The 14839-nt window shown below is 51.3% G+C and overlaps 1 protein-coding gene and 1 long non-coding RNA gene across 3 annotated transcripts; one reads left to right on the forward strand and one right to left on the reverse strand.

The window, feature by feature from the left end:
* The first annotated feature begins 106 nt into the window (after nucleotides 1–106).
* Nucleotides 107–1044, forward strand: LOC136360306 (uncharacterized). The gene is made up of 2 exons (XR_010743445.1): nucleotides 107–423; nucleotides 812–1044. It is a non-coding gene; the product is annotated as an uncharacterized lncRNA (long non-coding RNA).
* A 505-nt stretch (nucleotides 1045–1549) lies between these two features.
* On the reverse strand, nucleotides 1550–13927 carry LZTS3 (leucine zipper tumor suppressor family member 3). Of its 2 annotated transcripts, none has more exons than XM_066317460.1 (3): nucleotides 13263–13927; nucleotides 10878–11639; nucleotides 1550–9729 (listed from the first exon to the last, which is right to left on the reverse strand). In XM_066317460.1, exons 1-3 carry the CDS (start codon nucleotides 13716–13718, stop codon nucleotides 9019–9021), a joined length of 1929 nt encoding a protein of 642 aa, XP_066173557.1. In that variant the 5' UTR covers nucleotides 13719–13927; the 3' UTR covers nucleotides 1550–9018. The 2 variants fall into 2 exon arrangements, with proteins under 2 accessions (XP_066173557.1, XP_066173556.1); XM_066317459.1 differs by having other exon boundaries at nucleotides 10878–11708; nucleotides 13263–13925.
* Nucleotides 13928–14839: the final 912 nt, after the last annotated feature.

The following is a 14839-nucleotide window of genomic DNA, read 5'->3' on the forward strand; positions in this document are numbered from 1 at the left end:
CGGTGACGCCACTTCCGGTTCCTAACGCGCGCGCGCGCGCGGCCGGCAGGTGGGGACAGCGGCGCGCGCCCCCGCCCCTCCTCAAGGCCACGTGACACGGTGATCACGTGATGGTCCAGAGTCATGTGAGCGCCGCGGGCGCCGCCATGGCAGTTCCCCGGCTGCTACTGAAGTGCCGTGGTCTTCCCGCAGCACCCGAGCCCTGGGACCCGCCCGAGAAGCTGTGGCTGCCCCTCCATCCCTGGCAGTGCCCAAGGCCAGGTTGGACGGGGCTTGGAGCACCCTGGGATAGTGGAAGGTGTCCCTGCTCGTGGTAGGAGGTTGGACCCGATGGTCTTGGAAGTCCCTTCCAACCCAAAGCATTCCGTGACTCTGTGAGCCGGTGGTTACAGGACACCGTTCTTGGCTGCAGAAACCCGCTGGGTACGTGAACACCCAGGGATGTCCTTTTGTGTCCGCAGGGAGGCACCAGCCCCCTCGCGTGTGTGGGTTGGGGTCGTGAGTGGGGTGCGTGGGAGGCTCCTGTCCGAGCTGACACCCGTCACTGCAACTGTCCCAAGAGGACGGGAGGGGATTCAAGTGACTCTGGACCTGTGGAGATGTGGCCTGAGCCCCTGCTCCAACAGGGCCATCCACAGCCCATTAGCCAGGGCTGTGTCCACACAGATTTTGAGTATTTCCAATAATCACGGTTCTGCTGCTCCCAGAAATCTTTCTCTCATCCACTGCAGGCTTTCAGCACTGGCAAACTATTTAAATATTGTCTTGAGGCTTACATACCACTCGTGTCCCTTCCTGATATTTCTGCCAGGTTTACTTCCTATCCACCTCTTCCTTCAGATCATGCTTTTATCCCCTGACAAGTGAAGACATCCCATTTTCAGGAGGCCACAGGGGTTTGGAGGAGAGCCACACTGGCTGATGGCACCTCAGGCTTTAAACCTGAGGGAACTCCTGCAATCCCTGACTCATGTTGCCCTGGGAGGCACTAGCTTTGTCACCAGAGGGCAGGAGACCTCTCTAATAAAGCTGCCATCTGGAAAAGTGCTGGAATTGCTGCGTCTTTAAAGAAAAACAACGGTTATCTGTTGCTTTTAGTGACGCTGACAGCGTTGGGTGGGGTTCATTTGAGTGAAAACCTGCAGGTCTTTGATGTGGTGTTTCCCCCCTGGTTATGAGGGAGGATGGATGAACCTTGGCCTGGGGGCTGCCTCCAAACCCTCACCCCGTTGGATCTGGGATCCAGTACAAATTTACTGCATTTTGATTGTTTTCTACTCCTTCAGCCACATGAAGGGCTCGTGCTGGGGAAATCAGGGAACCCCCAGAGATGCTCCAGTGGGGGATGTGGCTTTTCCAAGTGAAAGCTTGGCACAGGAGGGAAGGGGAATTGCCTTCCCACCACTGCAGCTGGACTGGAGCATGCTGGTTCACTCAGGGTGAAACTTCCCCCCAAGTTCCCCAGCCCAGCTGTGGATCTATCCCCAAAATCCCCCTGGTTCTCACCCTTTCTCCCACCTGTGACACAACCAAACAAACCACGCAGTCCTGTTTTTAAAATGGGGCCTTTCTCCATTTTATTTTGCCCAATAAAAATCCTTCACAGTCAGGTCGAGAGAGGAGAGTTGGAGATACGTATACATATAGATCTGCATGTCTATTTATATATATACATACCTCTGTACAGATATATTTATATATTCACCATAGAAAATGGCAAAGGCAGTAGCTCTTCACATCTGGATAACCCAGTGGGAACAGACAACAGACCAGCAGGGGATTGGGAAGTGTGGTGGAGTTTTAACAAGAACCTCTGAAACAGATACACCTTGGCTGTACAGAAATCCCAGAATGCTGCGTGTTACACCTTATTTCCTTTTTTTTTTGTCTTTTTTTGTTTTGTTTTTCAACCTCATGTCTTTAAACACACTTAACCAGAGGCAAAGTCAAGACAACGGTGTTTGGAAGTGACCAAGTGGACAGGATAGACACCGGACTTTATGGAGTTATTTTTAAAATATTTTTGTTATTTTTTAAAAGTATATATATATTTATTTATATATATATATATAATTTTTAAGATTTTTTTAAAAGCTTTTTTTTCTTTTTTTAGACTTTTTTTTTTTTTTTTTTTGCAAAGTCTCGTTTAAACGCAGTTTGGAGAACCAGCAACAGTCGACGCAGAAACAGAACAGTAACGGAGTCGAGTTGAGAACACTTCTGGTTTGAATTCACAGTCAGAGGACAAGAGAGAGAGAGATAAAGAGAGAGACACCGAGGCGTCAGGAAACGAGAGGGAAGAAAGCACGAGGCTAGGGTTGAATTTACACTCGGGGAGTGCGGGTCGGGACGAGGGGGTCTCACGCAGGAGGTCCTGCAGAGGGGCACGGCCCGGCGCCAGCAGAGCTCCTGTTATTGCTGGTGAAGTCGGACAGCAGCCTCGCCCCGGCCGCCCTCCTCCCCGCGGGGGAGCCGGGGTTTGAGGGCACGGCTGTGGATCTGCTGGAGAAGGGACGACTCAGCGACGTGCATCGGTTCGGGGCGAGGAAAACCCTCCCCAGCGTGGTGCCCGGAGCGAGGCAAAGGCCAGCGCGGCTCCTCTGGGCTCACAGCGATTACCAGGTCCCGGAGAGTGCAAACGAAGACACCCTGGAGGAGCCCCGGCCCCGGGCTGGGCTCTGCGGGGACACGGCTGCCTGGGAAGGGACTGCATAGACACATCAGCCGGGTGTGCAGCATTGGGTGGTGCTGGGACGCTCCTGAGCCCGTGGCTGGAGCTCTGCCCGCACGTATTCTTGCTCCTTTCAGTCGCAGGAAAGGGGTGAAGGGGGAACTGCTCCTCCGAGCCTGGCTCTCAGGAATGGCAGAGCCACAGTGTCCCACAGGGTGTCATTGAAGGTGACTCCATGAGCTCAGACACTCCAGTGGCTCCCATGTGGAGAGGACCCGCTGCAGGGACCCAGTGACAGCCATGGGATGGCATCAGGAGGGATGGGTCACATCTCCTGGGTATCCAGGCTGGCGGCCTGCTGGATGTGGGAAGCTTCGGGCTCTGTGGATAAACGGGAGCTCAGACCACTGTGGTTATTTAGAGCCAGACTGGACCTTGCATCCCTTTCCAAAGGAGTTGAGGCCAGGGCTGGAGCTATGAAGGTATTCACGGGAATGTTGGCTTGTCTGCAGGAGTCAGAGTGGGAAAGAGTCCCTTTTAAATCTCCCTGGAAAGATCTATTGCTTTGGGACAGAAAGCAGAGACTTCCTGCCAGAGAAAACAGATTTGTGAAAGAGCTGTGGAGACACAGCCTAGTCCCAGGCTCCAGACCTGACACGATCCCCATCATTGGGACAACCAGGGAGGAGGAGGATTATCCTGAAAATACAGGAGCCTGGCACTGACAGCAATTGCACTGCCAGTATGGAACATCCTATTGGGAAGCCAACATCTACAAACAGCTGGATGTGATCCCTACCTCTTGATACACTGCAGGGTCCTGCATGCCCCTAAGGACCTCACAGACCCCTCAGACCCCTGTTTTTTCTGGAGAGTGGAAGGACCAGGGAGCTCCGGAGCTGGGTGGTGATGGTGTGAATCCCTGTGCAATGATTCCACAGGATTGCAGGCCATGGGAATGTCCTTCAGCAGGAAGCCAGCTTGTCCTTGGAGGTAAAGCAGGGCTGATGGAGCTGCCGTGGGAATGTCAGAGAGGAGAGGGTCAGTGTGCTGGAAAGCTCCTGAGAGCAGGGTTGGGATAACCCATTCTCAGTGGGGGCTGTAGCTCCGGCTTGTTCGCATGTACCTGGGAGAGCACTGGGAGAGGCACTGACTGCTCCAGTGGGATGGGAATGATCTAAAAGGAGGCAGGAGAACCTGGAGAGCTGCAGCAGAGGAGCAGCAGGGCACAGGCAACACATGAACAGAGATTTAGCAAGGGGTCTTGGTGAACAGTAGCTTATGTAAAGGGGTTTCAAGGCTTAAACTGAAGGTTTAGGTTAAATTAACAGTGAGTTGGACCCTCTCCTATCTCAAGGATAGAGTGGAGAAGGCTAAGAATGGCTGGGGAGCAGAGGCACAGTGAGAGGCATCTGCCCAAGGCCCAGACCCACCTGAACACCCACCTGCAGGAGCACCGATCTCACTGGCCTCCTGCCAGGCCCAGGAGCCTTCATGGAGCAAAGGTGGGCAGAGATGCCTTCAGCATCCTGAGCAGGAGAAGCGAAGGACACACTGCCTCCACCTTGGAATTTGGTTCCTTGGTAAGGAGGGTGCTGAGGATGCCCTGGGGTGAGCTGTGGAGAGGACACCAAGGGGCAGCCAGCAGGACCACAACCTCTCAGGATGCTTATTTTCCTGGACAGTTCCCACTGAGCCAGAACAATTGACTGGACCCTGTAGTGGTGTCTGCTGCTAACCTAGAGCAGACCTATTGCTCTGAAGATGAGAGGCATGAAGTTGCCTGAAGACAAGAGGATGCATGGCTTGGCATGCATCATCTCTTCAAAAAGAAAGGGAATGGCATCCATCCCAACTCCTAGGGACAGCCCCTGGTCCATATTCTCCACGGGAAATGTGTGGAGACAATTGTTATGGCTGTGCAGGACACTGGTGTCACCAACTGAGGACAATCACCTTAGCCAGGAATTTCTTTCTATCCTGTCCTCTCTCGCACAGGAAAGGCCCTTATGAGCCTGCAAACATTCCCAGGTGAGACACAGGGAAATCCTGTCCCCTGCCGGCTCATTCCCCTTTTCCAGCCCACAGCAGTGTCATCTCTCTGCAGGAAAGCCGGGAAACAGCTCCAAGCATGCAGCCCAGCGTTCTCCAGAGATCTTTGGTCATGTTGCTTGTGAGCTCGCTGCCTTGAGCAAGCTATAAAGTGCCACTACAAGGGGCAGTAGGGGAGCAGGATGGTTCTTTCCATGGAGCTCAGGGAGGACACCTCTGGGAGCCACTGTCTGCATGGAGTCTGGGTGGGACACCAGACGGGCAGAGGGGACTTCACCCTTAACCACAGGGCAATTGCAAACCTGGCTCAGGGTGACAGCAAGTACCAAAGCAGGACAGAGTGGCACCAGGCTAAGCTAATCCCAAGTGGATTGCTTTCCGGAGGTGCTGAATTCCCACTGCAGCCAGGCACAGGTCGGGGTGTTGAGCACCCCCTATGCAGTGCTCAGTGCTCGGCCCCGCTCGCCAACAGAGAAGCCACAGAGCCTTCTTGTCTCCATTTAATCATCAACATACAGATCTGGGCTCTTATTTACATCCAAGTACATTTCTCTATGTACATCAGCGTAAGAGCAACAATTCCATTTCTCTCTGGAGCATGGAAACCCCAAGGTGAGAGACCACCACCAGTGACAGCAGGACTGGGGCCACCAGCTGCCAGCAGACAGTGGCAGGAGCTAAGTGGGGCTGTGTGAGGCACAACACTGTGCCCTGGTTGTGGTGTTCACCCTGGGGATGAGAGGGGAGCACTGGAATCAGCCCAGCTGGGTTGCTGGGACAGCAGTAGCAGCCAGCCTTGGTGGTGGAGCAAAGCAGCTCCACGTACAGCAGAGTTAAGACCTTCCCTAGCACCAGGATAGCCTGCTCAGCCCACATCCTCATGGATGGAACCCACTGGAGCTGATCAGTGTCCTCTGTTTGCCATGTGGATGTGCCTGGAGCACGACTGGGCTCTGTACATGGGGGTCCTGTGACACCAGAGCTGCTCCAGGACTTCCACCACTGGCCTGGCTCTCCCAAAACTCTTGGGTCATATTGTCCAGCTGCATGTGTTGGGTATCCCCAGAGCATCTCTAATGCTTGTACACCCCATGTATGGGCAACTGAGCTGAGACCCTCATGGCCACAGCTTGTGGTGGTGATCAGTTTGAGAGGATTTTGGGGGCAGGTTTGGGGGCAAGTTTGAGAGGATTTTGGGGGCAGGACTTGGAGAATGACACCTGAGCCAGGATATCACGATGAATTCCACTAGCTCCAAGGTGGAGGAGGCAGCTGGGGGATGGTCAAGCCCAAGTTCCATGGGACAAGAACAATTCATCAGCCCTGCCTGAGCCTCCAAGAGACACGCCATTCCCAGGATATCTCACCCGAACACCATCCTGGCACCCCTTGGCTGTCCTAATCCAGGGCTAAGACTCCAGGGCCTCAATGAAGCTTTTGATGAGAGATTTCATTAACTTGTGAAAGTGTAAACATCTGGAAGGAGCCAGGTGAGCTCCCATCTGGGCACAAACAGCAGGAATCCCAGTGTCCCACCATCATTTTCCTCCGTCTCTGCTGAGCAAAGGGCTGGCACAGGGGAGAGGACTTGATGGGGAGCAGCACATCCAGCTGTGGGGAGGAATCCTGAAGCACAGGAATCCTTTGTGGCAGCTTGGCTCCCAAAACCATCTCTATTTTCCATAGCACAGATGGGGTGGTTTTTTGCAGGACAGCCGGATGCTTGGGGGATCCTGGGTGGGAGAATCTCGAGAGAGGGAAAACCAGGAGCAGAGTGTCTGAATGGGTGTCTGCAAGGCTTTGTCATCCAGGGAATGTCCACAGTTGAGGTCTCTGAGATCTGGATTGAAACTGGATTGATGTGATGCAGTGAAGAAGGTGGAGGGAGTGGGCCTTTCCTCTGAAGTGAACAATCTTCATAAGAACAGACACCAAACACCTGCTCTGGGATGGAGGACAATGTGGGCTTGTCTGATGTGAAAGGAAAGCTGTGATGGTGCAAGACATCAGATCTCCAACCCCGACACTGTGGGATGTTTGACTCTGTCTGGAAGGCCTGGAGTATGACATGGAGGAAGCTCTAGGATTTGCCTGGCCAGGTAGATGTGAATGCCTCCCTGGGCATGGCAAAGTCTGCAGCTCTGTGGCACTGACAGGCAGCTGCACTCTTTCCTTGCTGGGGTGCACAGCTGATGTCCAAGAGTGCTGGAGAATCTTCAGGATTTGCAGTAGGACTCTTCCCCACACCCCTCAGGAGTCAGACCTGGCCTAATCCCCCTTTTATGGCTGGTCTAGGGAAAGGGGCTTAGCCTGAGCAGCCCTGGTGTTTTCCATGAGTTGTCTTCCTCCAGCTCCAAAGACATGGGCAGAAGTGGTGGGAAAAGACAGGAACTGTCAATTTGGATCTTTAAATACCCTGGTCTTGTTGCTCTTTTCCATTTTCAATGGCTCCAGGGATCTCTGGCAGCCACCACCAGCTCCTGGCCAGTAGCACTGTCCAATGACTTGGGCTGGTGGGACTAAGTGCAGTCTCCACTCTGCTCAGTCTGGAGCTCATCACAACATTTGTTCTCAAACTGAAGGTCAGACCTGGTCTTGAACTGGAGAGCTTTGGGGAGACAGGACATGGAAAATGTGCAGCTTCAGCCTTTTGTTTGGAAGGTCTTCAGCCTCCAAATGCCTCGAGGTTCTTCCTTGGTATGCACATGAAATGTAATCTGGCCAAACTCTCCCTGGAGTCACCTCACAGACATTTCAAGACATCCCAGTGCTAAATCTAACTTTTCTCTTCTAGCTGCTCCCCAGGGCAAAGAGCCAAAATCCCCACTCCTACTGATCCTTTGGCCAGTGCAAACTCCACTTTGCAACATTTTTCTCCTCTTTATTGTGATTTATGGTAAAAAATTGTCCATGATAGGAAGAACCAAGCTCACTTTGCCCGTGTTTTCAAACAGAATGCCAGGTTTTGCTGCCTCGGTGACTGTGCACATAGGATTTGGTTTATTATTCTGCCAGGGCATAAGCACTTGCGTGATCTTAAACATTTTCCCCTCTTATTTTCCCCTCAGAGTTAGTAGCTGAGTATTTTCTTGAGCTAGGCCTGCAAGTTATCATCTCCATCCCTGAAGTGTGGGATGCCCCGTGGGATGGCTGTGGACGCTGTTTGGAATGGCACACCATTGCAATCCAGCTGTGATGCTGCTGTGCCCCCCTGCAACTCCTGAGTGAGGCTCAAGTGCTGTTTTTAAGCAGACCCTAGACCAAGAGAGTGCACCAAGATGTCACTCGTTTGGGGACAGGGTGGCACAACTGCCCACTTTTGGGGCAGATTGCTAAAGCTTCAGTTTGCATAAACATCCCATGGGTTTGGATTCCACTGACTTTGAGAAGAGGGCTGTTGGGAAGGGTAACTAGCTCAGATTTCCAAGCTTTTTCTTGCTGTAGCCAGCTTGGGTATAGAGTAAGAGGACGAAGGCAGAGGTGAGAGGGTATTTCTGCTCCCGGGGTTGGTCGCAACCTGGGAGAGGAGCGGAACTGCAGGAGGAAACCACAAGGAAGTGAAAACGCAGCATATGTTAATCTCTGCTGAGCCTCCAGGGAGGCTCCTGCTGGGACATCATTCCTTGTTGGCTTCAGTAACCAGGACAGGCTCATCCTGCTCCTCAAGGATGTCCTAACCTCTTGCAACCAGGGCAAGAGGGAGTCGTCTGGTAGAGATATGTCTGGTTTCACTGAAATCAGTGGCCAAGCTCACACTGACTTCACTAAGACCACCGTCTAGACAGGATGCTTGATGCAGAACACTTGAGTTTGCTCATGATCCCGAGAGCTTTGCTCCATTAGCCAATGTGGCTAAAAATGTCGTGGAAAAAAAAAAACCCAACCCAAAAAACAACAAACCTGCCGCTTTGAACTGTTTTGCTGCACGTAAATGCTTGGAAAACCAACAAAACTGCATATAACCCTCCAAAACAACCAACCAAAGAAGGGTGAATTGTAGGAAAGGGGGTGGCAGCCTCTAGCGAAGTAACAGTCAGGGCAGATTACAAAAGAGCCAATTGACTCTCACCAGAAGAAACCCAGATGAGATGTCGCATTATCGATAGAAAACCAACACAAATCCACAGTTATTTTACCTACAGAGCACAGAAGTGGAGAGTAAGGGTGATGGAGCCTGGTGGGAGCGTGCTCACACCGCTCCGATGGGAGCGCATTATCCTTCGGAAGATCACTGGCTTGAGTAGGTACTACATGCACAGCAATAAAAAATTCCGTTGTGTCACCTCAGTCCCTCCTCAGATCTCAGTGGACTCTATTCGCTCGAGTCTGGAGGGAGTCCATGTCTTCTTCTCCTCGGTGTGCGGGGGGCTGGTGGCCTTCGTGTTCATCTCGTTGACCTTGTGCTCCAGGAGCTGGTTCTTCTGGTACATCTCCACATAGTTCAGCTGCAGCTGCTTCTGGTACTTGATGACTTTCTCCTTCTCCTCCTGCCACGTGCGCCGCTCCTCCTCGAAGTCCATCACCTGCTGCTCCCGCTGCTGCCGCTCCAGCTTCAGCTCTGTCTGGAGCCGCTCCACCTCCCTCCGCAGGGTGTTCACGCTGTCCTCGCTCTGCCGCTGCATCTTGGCCTCATCACTCTCACAGGCCAGCGGGTCCCGCAGCTTCTCCCCAAGGTCCCCGCCAAAAGACCCCGCGGGTCCCATGCTGGCAAGTGTCCGCTTCAGGCCGGAGACCTCCAGCTCACAGTGGTTCAGTTTTTCCCTCAGCACCTGGACCTCACTCATCTTCCTCTGCAGCTCGCCCTCGCAGATCTCCAGGTTGACGCTCTTGGAGCTGTAGGAGTCCTTCAAGGTGAGGATCTGCTCCTCCTTCTCCCGTAGGAAGTTCTTACCTTCCTTGAGCTGCGACCGCAGTCCCACAATTTCATTGAGCTTCTGGGAGACGTCAGCCTGGGAGTCCTTCAGCTGCTGCTTGAGCAGGGAGATCTCCCCTGCCTTCTGGCACACCTGCAGGGAGAGCACTTGTGAGGCTGGTGGATGGCAGCAAGGAGCTGATTGTCCCCTGCACTGCCTGTGAAACAACCCTGCTCAAGGACCCAGCCTTCACCAGGACCTAGACCATGCCACCGACCTAGAGGCTGTCCCTAAAAAACACCTCTGTGTTTTTTCCTGGCTCTCAGAGACCTGATGCTGTTCCCAGCTGGAGCTGCCCAAACAGCCAAGCCCAGTGCTGCAGTCCCCACCAGTGATGTTTTGCTTCTGCCTTCATCTTACTCTGCCACCCACATACCTATGGGCCTCAATCCCAAACCTTCTGCTGAACATCTGCAAATGCCACATTTCAGAACCTAATTAATCCCAGCTTCATTGACTTTCCATCAGGATTAGCAGAACAAGGTCTTCTTGATTCTAGAGCAATGTTTTGCCTCTGCACTCTTAATAAATTTAAAGTTTCTAGCTTGGGCATGGAAGGATTAAAATTCTTCACATGTTCAAGCTGAAAAAAAGATATCTTAGCACTGGCTATACAAACAGACCTTGATAAAATGTTCTAAAAATAGGAACAGTAGGAAAAAGTTATTTAGGACTCAACAGGAGAACGAGAAAAAGGAATTTGTCTTTCAGCCTTTTAAGAGAGACAAACTTACTAACAACTGAAAACATTGTGTTACAATGGACAGCATGAGGTAGACATTGCTATTAGTGTCACTCTTAGCTCAGTTGCTTTTATAGCTTCCATTTTTAAAAAATCCAATATCTGAAAAGTGGTTTTGAGGCTCGCCCAAATACAAATGGTAAAAGAATTTAATTAAAATAGACTTAAGCCCATTTTTGGCAGGCACAAGTACCTGTGTGGAAAGACCTGTGTTCCCTGAAACTGGATTTGAATGTCATGACTTGGAGTGACCGGGCTGTGAAGTCAAATTATTAACCAGCACAGGAGGGTGTGCACAAAAAGTTGCACTTATTTTGGCTTAATTGAAATCAACAGGCCTGGGACTCAGACAAGTGAGGACTCAGACAAGTGTTACCTGGAGGTCACCAACCCATGGCCATTATCTGTGGGCTCCACTTAGGACATGTGGGAGGTACTTTGGGTCACCAAATCCTGCAATGGAAACCTCATTCACAGCCTGTTACAACAATGCTCTTACCTCCCACTTGGTCTCTTCAATCTTTGGGAGAAACTCAGCCTGCTCCTTCTTGAAAGCCACAAATTTCTTCTCCAGCTCCTCTCGTTGCTGGAGGAGTTGTCCCATGTCATCCTGGAGTTTTTTTTTCTCCTGCTGGAGCTTGAAGATTTGGAGTTGCAGAGCCTGCTGAGCCCGCTGAGCCTTTTTGGAGACCTGCTGCAACTTGTTGGCATAGTTCTGCCTCAGGTCCTCCATCTCCCTCTCCCAGATCTTCTGCTTCTCCTCGAACACCTGGAAGATGGCTGCCTCACTCTTGTCCAAGTTCCTCCTCATCTGGAGCACCTCCTGCTCCTTCTCCCACAGCCGGTCCTCCAGGTCCTGGATGATGTCATCAGTGGAGGGCGAGTGGAAAGGCATAGTTTCATTGAGATGGTTCAGTCTGTTGAAGGACGAGGTGCTCTTGCTGGAGGACCGCCCGCTGTCTGAGGTAGATATCCCGTTGTATCCCACAATGTTCTTCTCCACGTAGGTGGTCCCGATGCGGTTGATGTGGCTCGTGGAGGCGCTCATGGGGCCCACGTGCTGGCTGTAGCCCGTCCCGTAGGTGGGCAAGCTCGTGAGCGAGTTACGGCCTGAATCCGAGAGCCCCCCGCCTTGGTTTGTAGTCCTGTTAAGGCTGCTCTTGTCGAGTCCACCCTTGGGTGCGGATGGGCTATTGCTGTTGGCATGGTTCAAGCTCTTTCTGTTCTCTGCCATTCCGTTGCTCTGCGGCGGGCAGAGATTCTGCATGGAATGGAAGTTTTTAGGAACTACTGGTTTAAAGGCTGAGGGTCTAACTAAGGGCTCATTGCTCTGCAAAAAGGAAAAAGGACCACGCATCAAACACGGCAGGAGGCTCGGTAACAACACACAAAAGAGACACATCGGCACAGGGTGGGGCTGATGCAGCTTGGGCTGGCTGCTTTTCCCACCTTGTTACACACCCTGGACCATTTGGGGTTGCACATGAGAGACCTGTGGTCACTTGAAGGGCAACACTTTGCCTTCCCTTCCCCAAGCTAACTTAGGGATAGCTAACTATCACTCCCAACCTGTGTGATTTTTACCTCGAATACTCCTTGGATTCTCTTAGTGCTTTTCATAAGGAGGGCTGCCCCTTGCTTACCAGACTTGACCAAAATAACCCTAATTTTTGCTGATTATATTTCTATCCTTGAGGTTGCATTGCCCTTTCGCTGAAAGCTGAATCGAACCCTTGGATTAGCAGCCCTTTTGCCTCAGGAGAATCACATCTCTCTCCTGCCAGTGGTGACCTATGCCTGTGGGGATTTCGTGTCCTGCTTGTCCTCAGACAGGGGCAGGTAGGAGGTGTGACAGCAATGACACCAGGCAAGGAATATACCAGAGCTGCTCTCCATTTGAAATTTGTGTTTTCTGTGGCATAAGCAATGCTAAGGGACAATAGACCACAGCTGTAAGGGATTTAGAAAGGATTTAAAGGCCTTGCACATTCCTCACCCCATCAATACACCATTAGAAATAAATTTTTCCTCAAAATGGGATTGAGTCTCCCCTACTGCAGGTTGGATTTTAGGTGAAAATTAAACTGGAGGAAGCAAAGGTATTTTGAAAATGACTTTTAGGAGAAACAGAGTAAGCCCCACTGAACAGGCTGGAGACCAAGTGTGAGACTGAGATGGACTGCAGGGACTGGTGGATTAACAACCCAGGAGAAAAGGCCGCCAAATGCTGCAGAAATAATACTGGACACAAATTATGGAAGTCACTGGAGCAGAGCAGCAGGCTACATAAAACACTGCTGGCTCTAGAGCTCTGTTCCTCCAGGCCCGGGAGATTTTGCTCCCTGAATGAGCAAATGAGCCTCCATATGAGCCATGAAGACTGGGCTGAGCTGGGAGATAAACATTTACAGGGGTAGTTCCCAAGCCTTTTCCCTCACAAGAGGCACTGGGATTGTGAGCAGATGCTCATGGCTGCTCCCAGGCAACAGCTTTAGATGTCGGTGGTTGGAAACTGCCTATAAAAGGCACAAAGCACACAAAACAAGAGTGGCACTCAGATGCTGAACCTACTGAAACAGGATCCAACTCCAGCTCCCTCCCCATCCTTCAGGGAGGTTAGGCACAACATATCAGGGAAGTTGGAATAGCCAGTGACTTAAATACAGGCTTAAATGAGCTGTATATGGAAGATTTGTGGTCACGCTCTTGGGTTCCTCAAGAACAAACAAACCCCACTGAAAGTCATAAGAATTATATCGCCTCTACATAAAAAAATGTACAAAATGAAAACGAGACCATCAAGACCGCACTGTTGTCCAAGGTCTCCTGGTCTGTGCTTCCAGAGAAGCACCGTGGCCACCCAGCTGCTCCAGGAGGTTCTCACCTGGTCTAGTTTGCCGGAGATCGGCAAAATCTTTGGTGGGTTACTGGGCTCTCGGTACTGGGGAGGCGGTGGCAGGTTCTTCTCATTGTTGGCAGTCACATTGCCGCAGATGTCCACCTTCACCTTCTCGCTCTTGCGCAGGTCACCATTGATGTAGAGGGAGTTGGAGACTTTCTCTGACTTGTAGGTCTTCTCCTCGCCAGAGTAGCGGTTGGAGATCTCCCGGGCGGAGTAGCCGTTGCGGGGCCCCCCCTCGGTCTGCCGGCCGCTGCTCTGCGTCCGGGTGCCCACGCTCTTCATGGCGAACTCCTGGTCGTTGGCCACGCCGCTGCCCACGCTCCCCATGGTGCTCTTGGGGATGGTCTGGGAATAGCGAGGGGCGAATGGGCCGTGGAAGTTCTCCGGGCTGGGATAGGCCGGGTCACTGAGGACGGGCAGCGTCTCTAGCGTGGCCATGGCAGCACAGGGGTGAGGTGGAGGCACAGCTCAGTGGCACTGGGACAAGGAGAGGGGAAAATGGGTTGTTAAAGAGATGCCTTTTGTCTGCCGTGCCCTTTGCGGATCAATATTGTGTCCAAATGATAGGGTTCTCCTCTTCTGTGGGACCTCAGATTGTGGGCTTGATACTTCTGGGTCTGAGAGATTTTAGCCTGCTAGCAGCTGCTAACTTTTTCCCCAAGGAAAAATTTCTCAAGAAAGCTTCTCAAAGCAATCTTGGCAAACAACTATCCTTTCTCAAACAATCTTTCTCCAGGTGGTGTTTTGCTGTTTCTCTAGTTTAACCAATGGGATTAGAGAGGTGTCATTCCTATTCACCACTCATGTTAAGTCTGTATCAGAACACTTTATAAAAGGTAGTAAGAATTAGACAATAAAGCCTTTTTCTACACTGTTTGCTTTCTGAAATATTTGGAGTCTCTCATCTTTCTTTCGTGTTCTACAACGACACCCAGATCCCTCAGAGGAGCAGCCTTCCCCAAATATCACCCACTGCTATCAAAAAGAGCTCCTAATCTTCTCAGTCCAAGGGTTGTGGTTCCCAGGGGAGTGAGTTGCATGGATTTTAATAGGCAAAGCTCTGCAGCACTGGTGAGACACAACCATTTGCTGTGCCCAAGCTTGAGTTATTTCTGTCATTTTTCCCATGTTTGAACAAGTTTGTGTTCCCATTGGGATGGAAAGTCTCCATCCCTGGTCTTGGCTCATACAAGTGCTCCCTCTAGCTCATCCCTTAGGGATGACACCACAGGGTTTAAGCAACACAATTTCCATCTCTTTCTTGGGATTGTTGCTTGCCTGAACTTGAGCTTTTAAAAGATGCTTTTGTGCAGGTGTCATCCTAAATTTTCTTTTAAATCTTTATTCCCCTTCTCCATTTGAATTTTACTTAGGCTGTGCCTTGGCTTGGCCAAAACTAGGCCATGGGACATGGATAAAATGCAAATAATGGTTTCAAAAGTTGTGTTTCACTAGGGTTGTCCTGGGACCAATTACCCTTGGGACCAATTCTCACATGTCTAGATGCGCTTCATCAGCTTTTACACAAAGGTGTAAAATCCTATTTAAGAAAAGACCCA

Source organism: Sylvia atricapilla, chromosome 4 (assembly GCF_009819655.1).
Source record: "Sylvia atricapilla isolate bSylAtr1 chromosome 4, bSylAtr1.pri, whole genome shotgun sequence".
NCBI classification, from domain to species: Eukaryota; Metazoa; Chordata; class Aves; order Passeriformes; family Sylviidae; genus Sylvia; species Sylvia atricapilla.

Coding starts and splice junctions, on each gene's coding strand:
- LZTS3 (XM_066317459.1), bottom strand. CDS start 13,718: ATGGCCACGCTAGAGACGCTGCCCGTCCTCAGTGACCCGGCCTATCCC. Junction 11,709..13,262: donor TCTCCGGCAAACTAGACCAG/GTGAGAACCTCC, acceptor TCCTTTTTGCAG/AGCAATGAGCCCTTAGTTAG. Junction 9,730..10,877: donor TTGAAGAGACCAAGTGGGAG/GTAAGAGCATTG, acceptor CTCTCCCTGCAG/GTGTGCCAGAAGGCAGGGGA.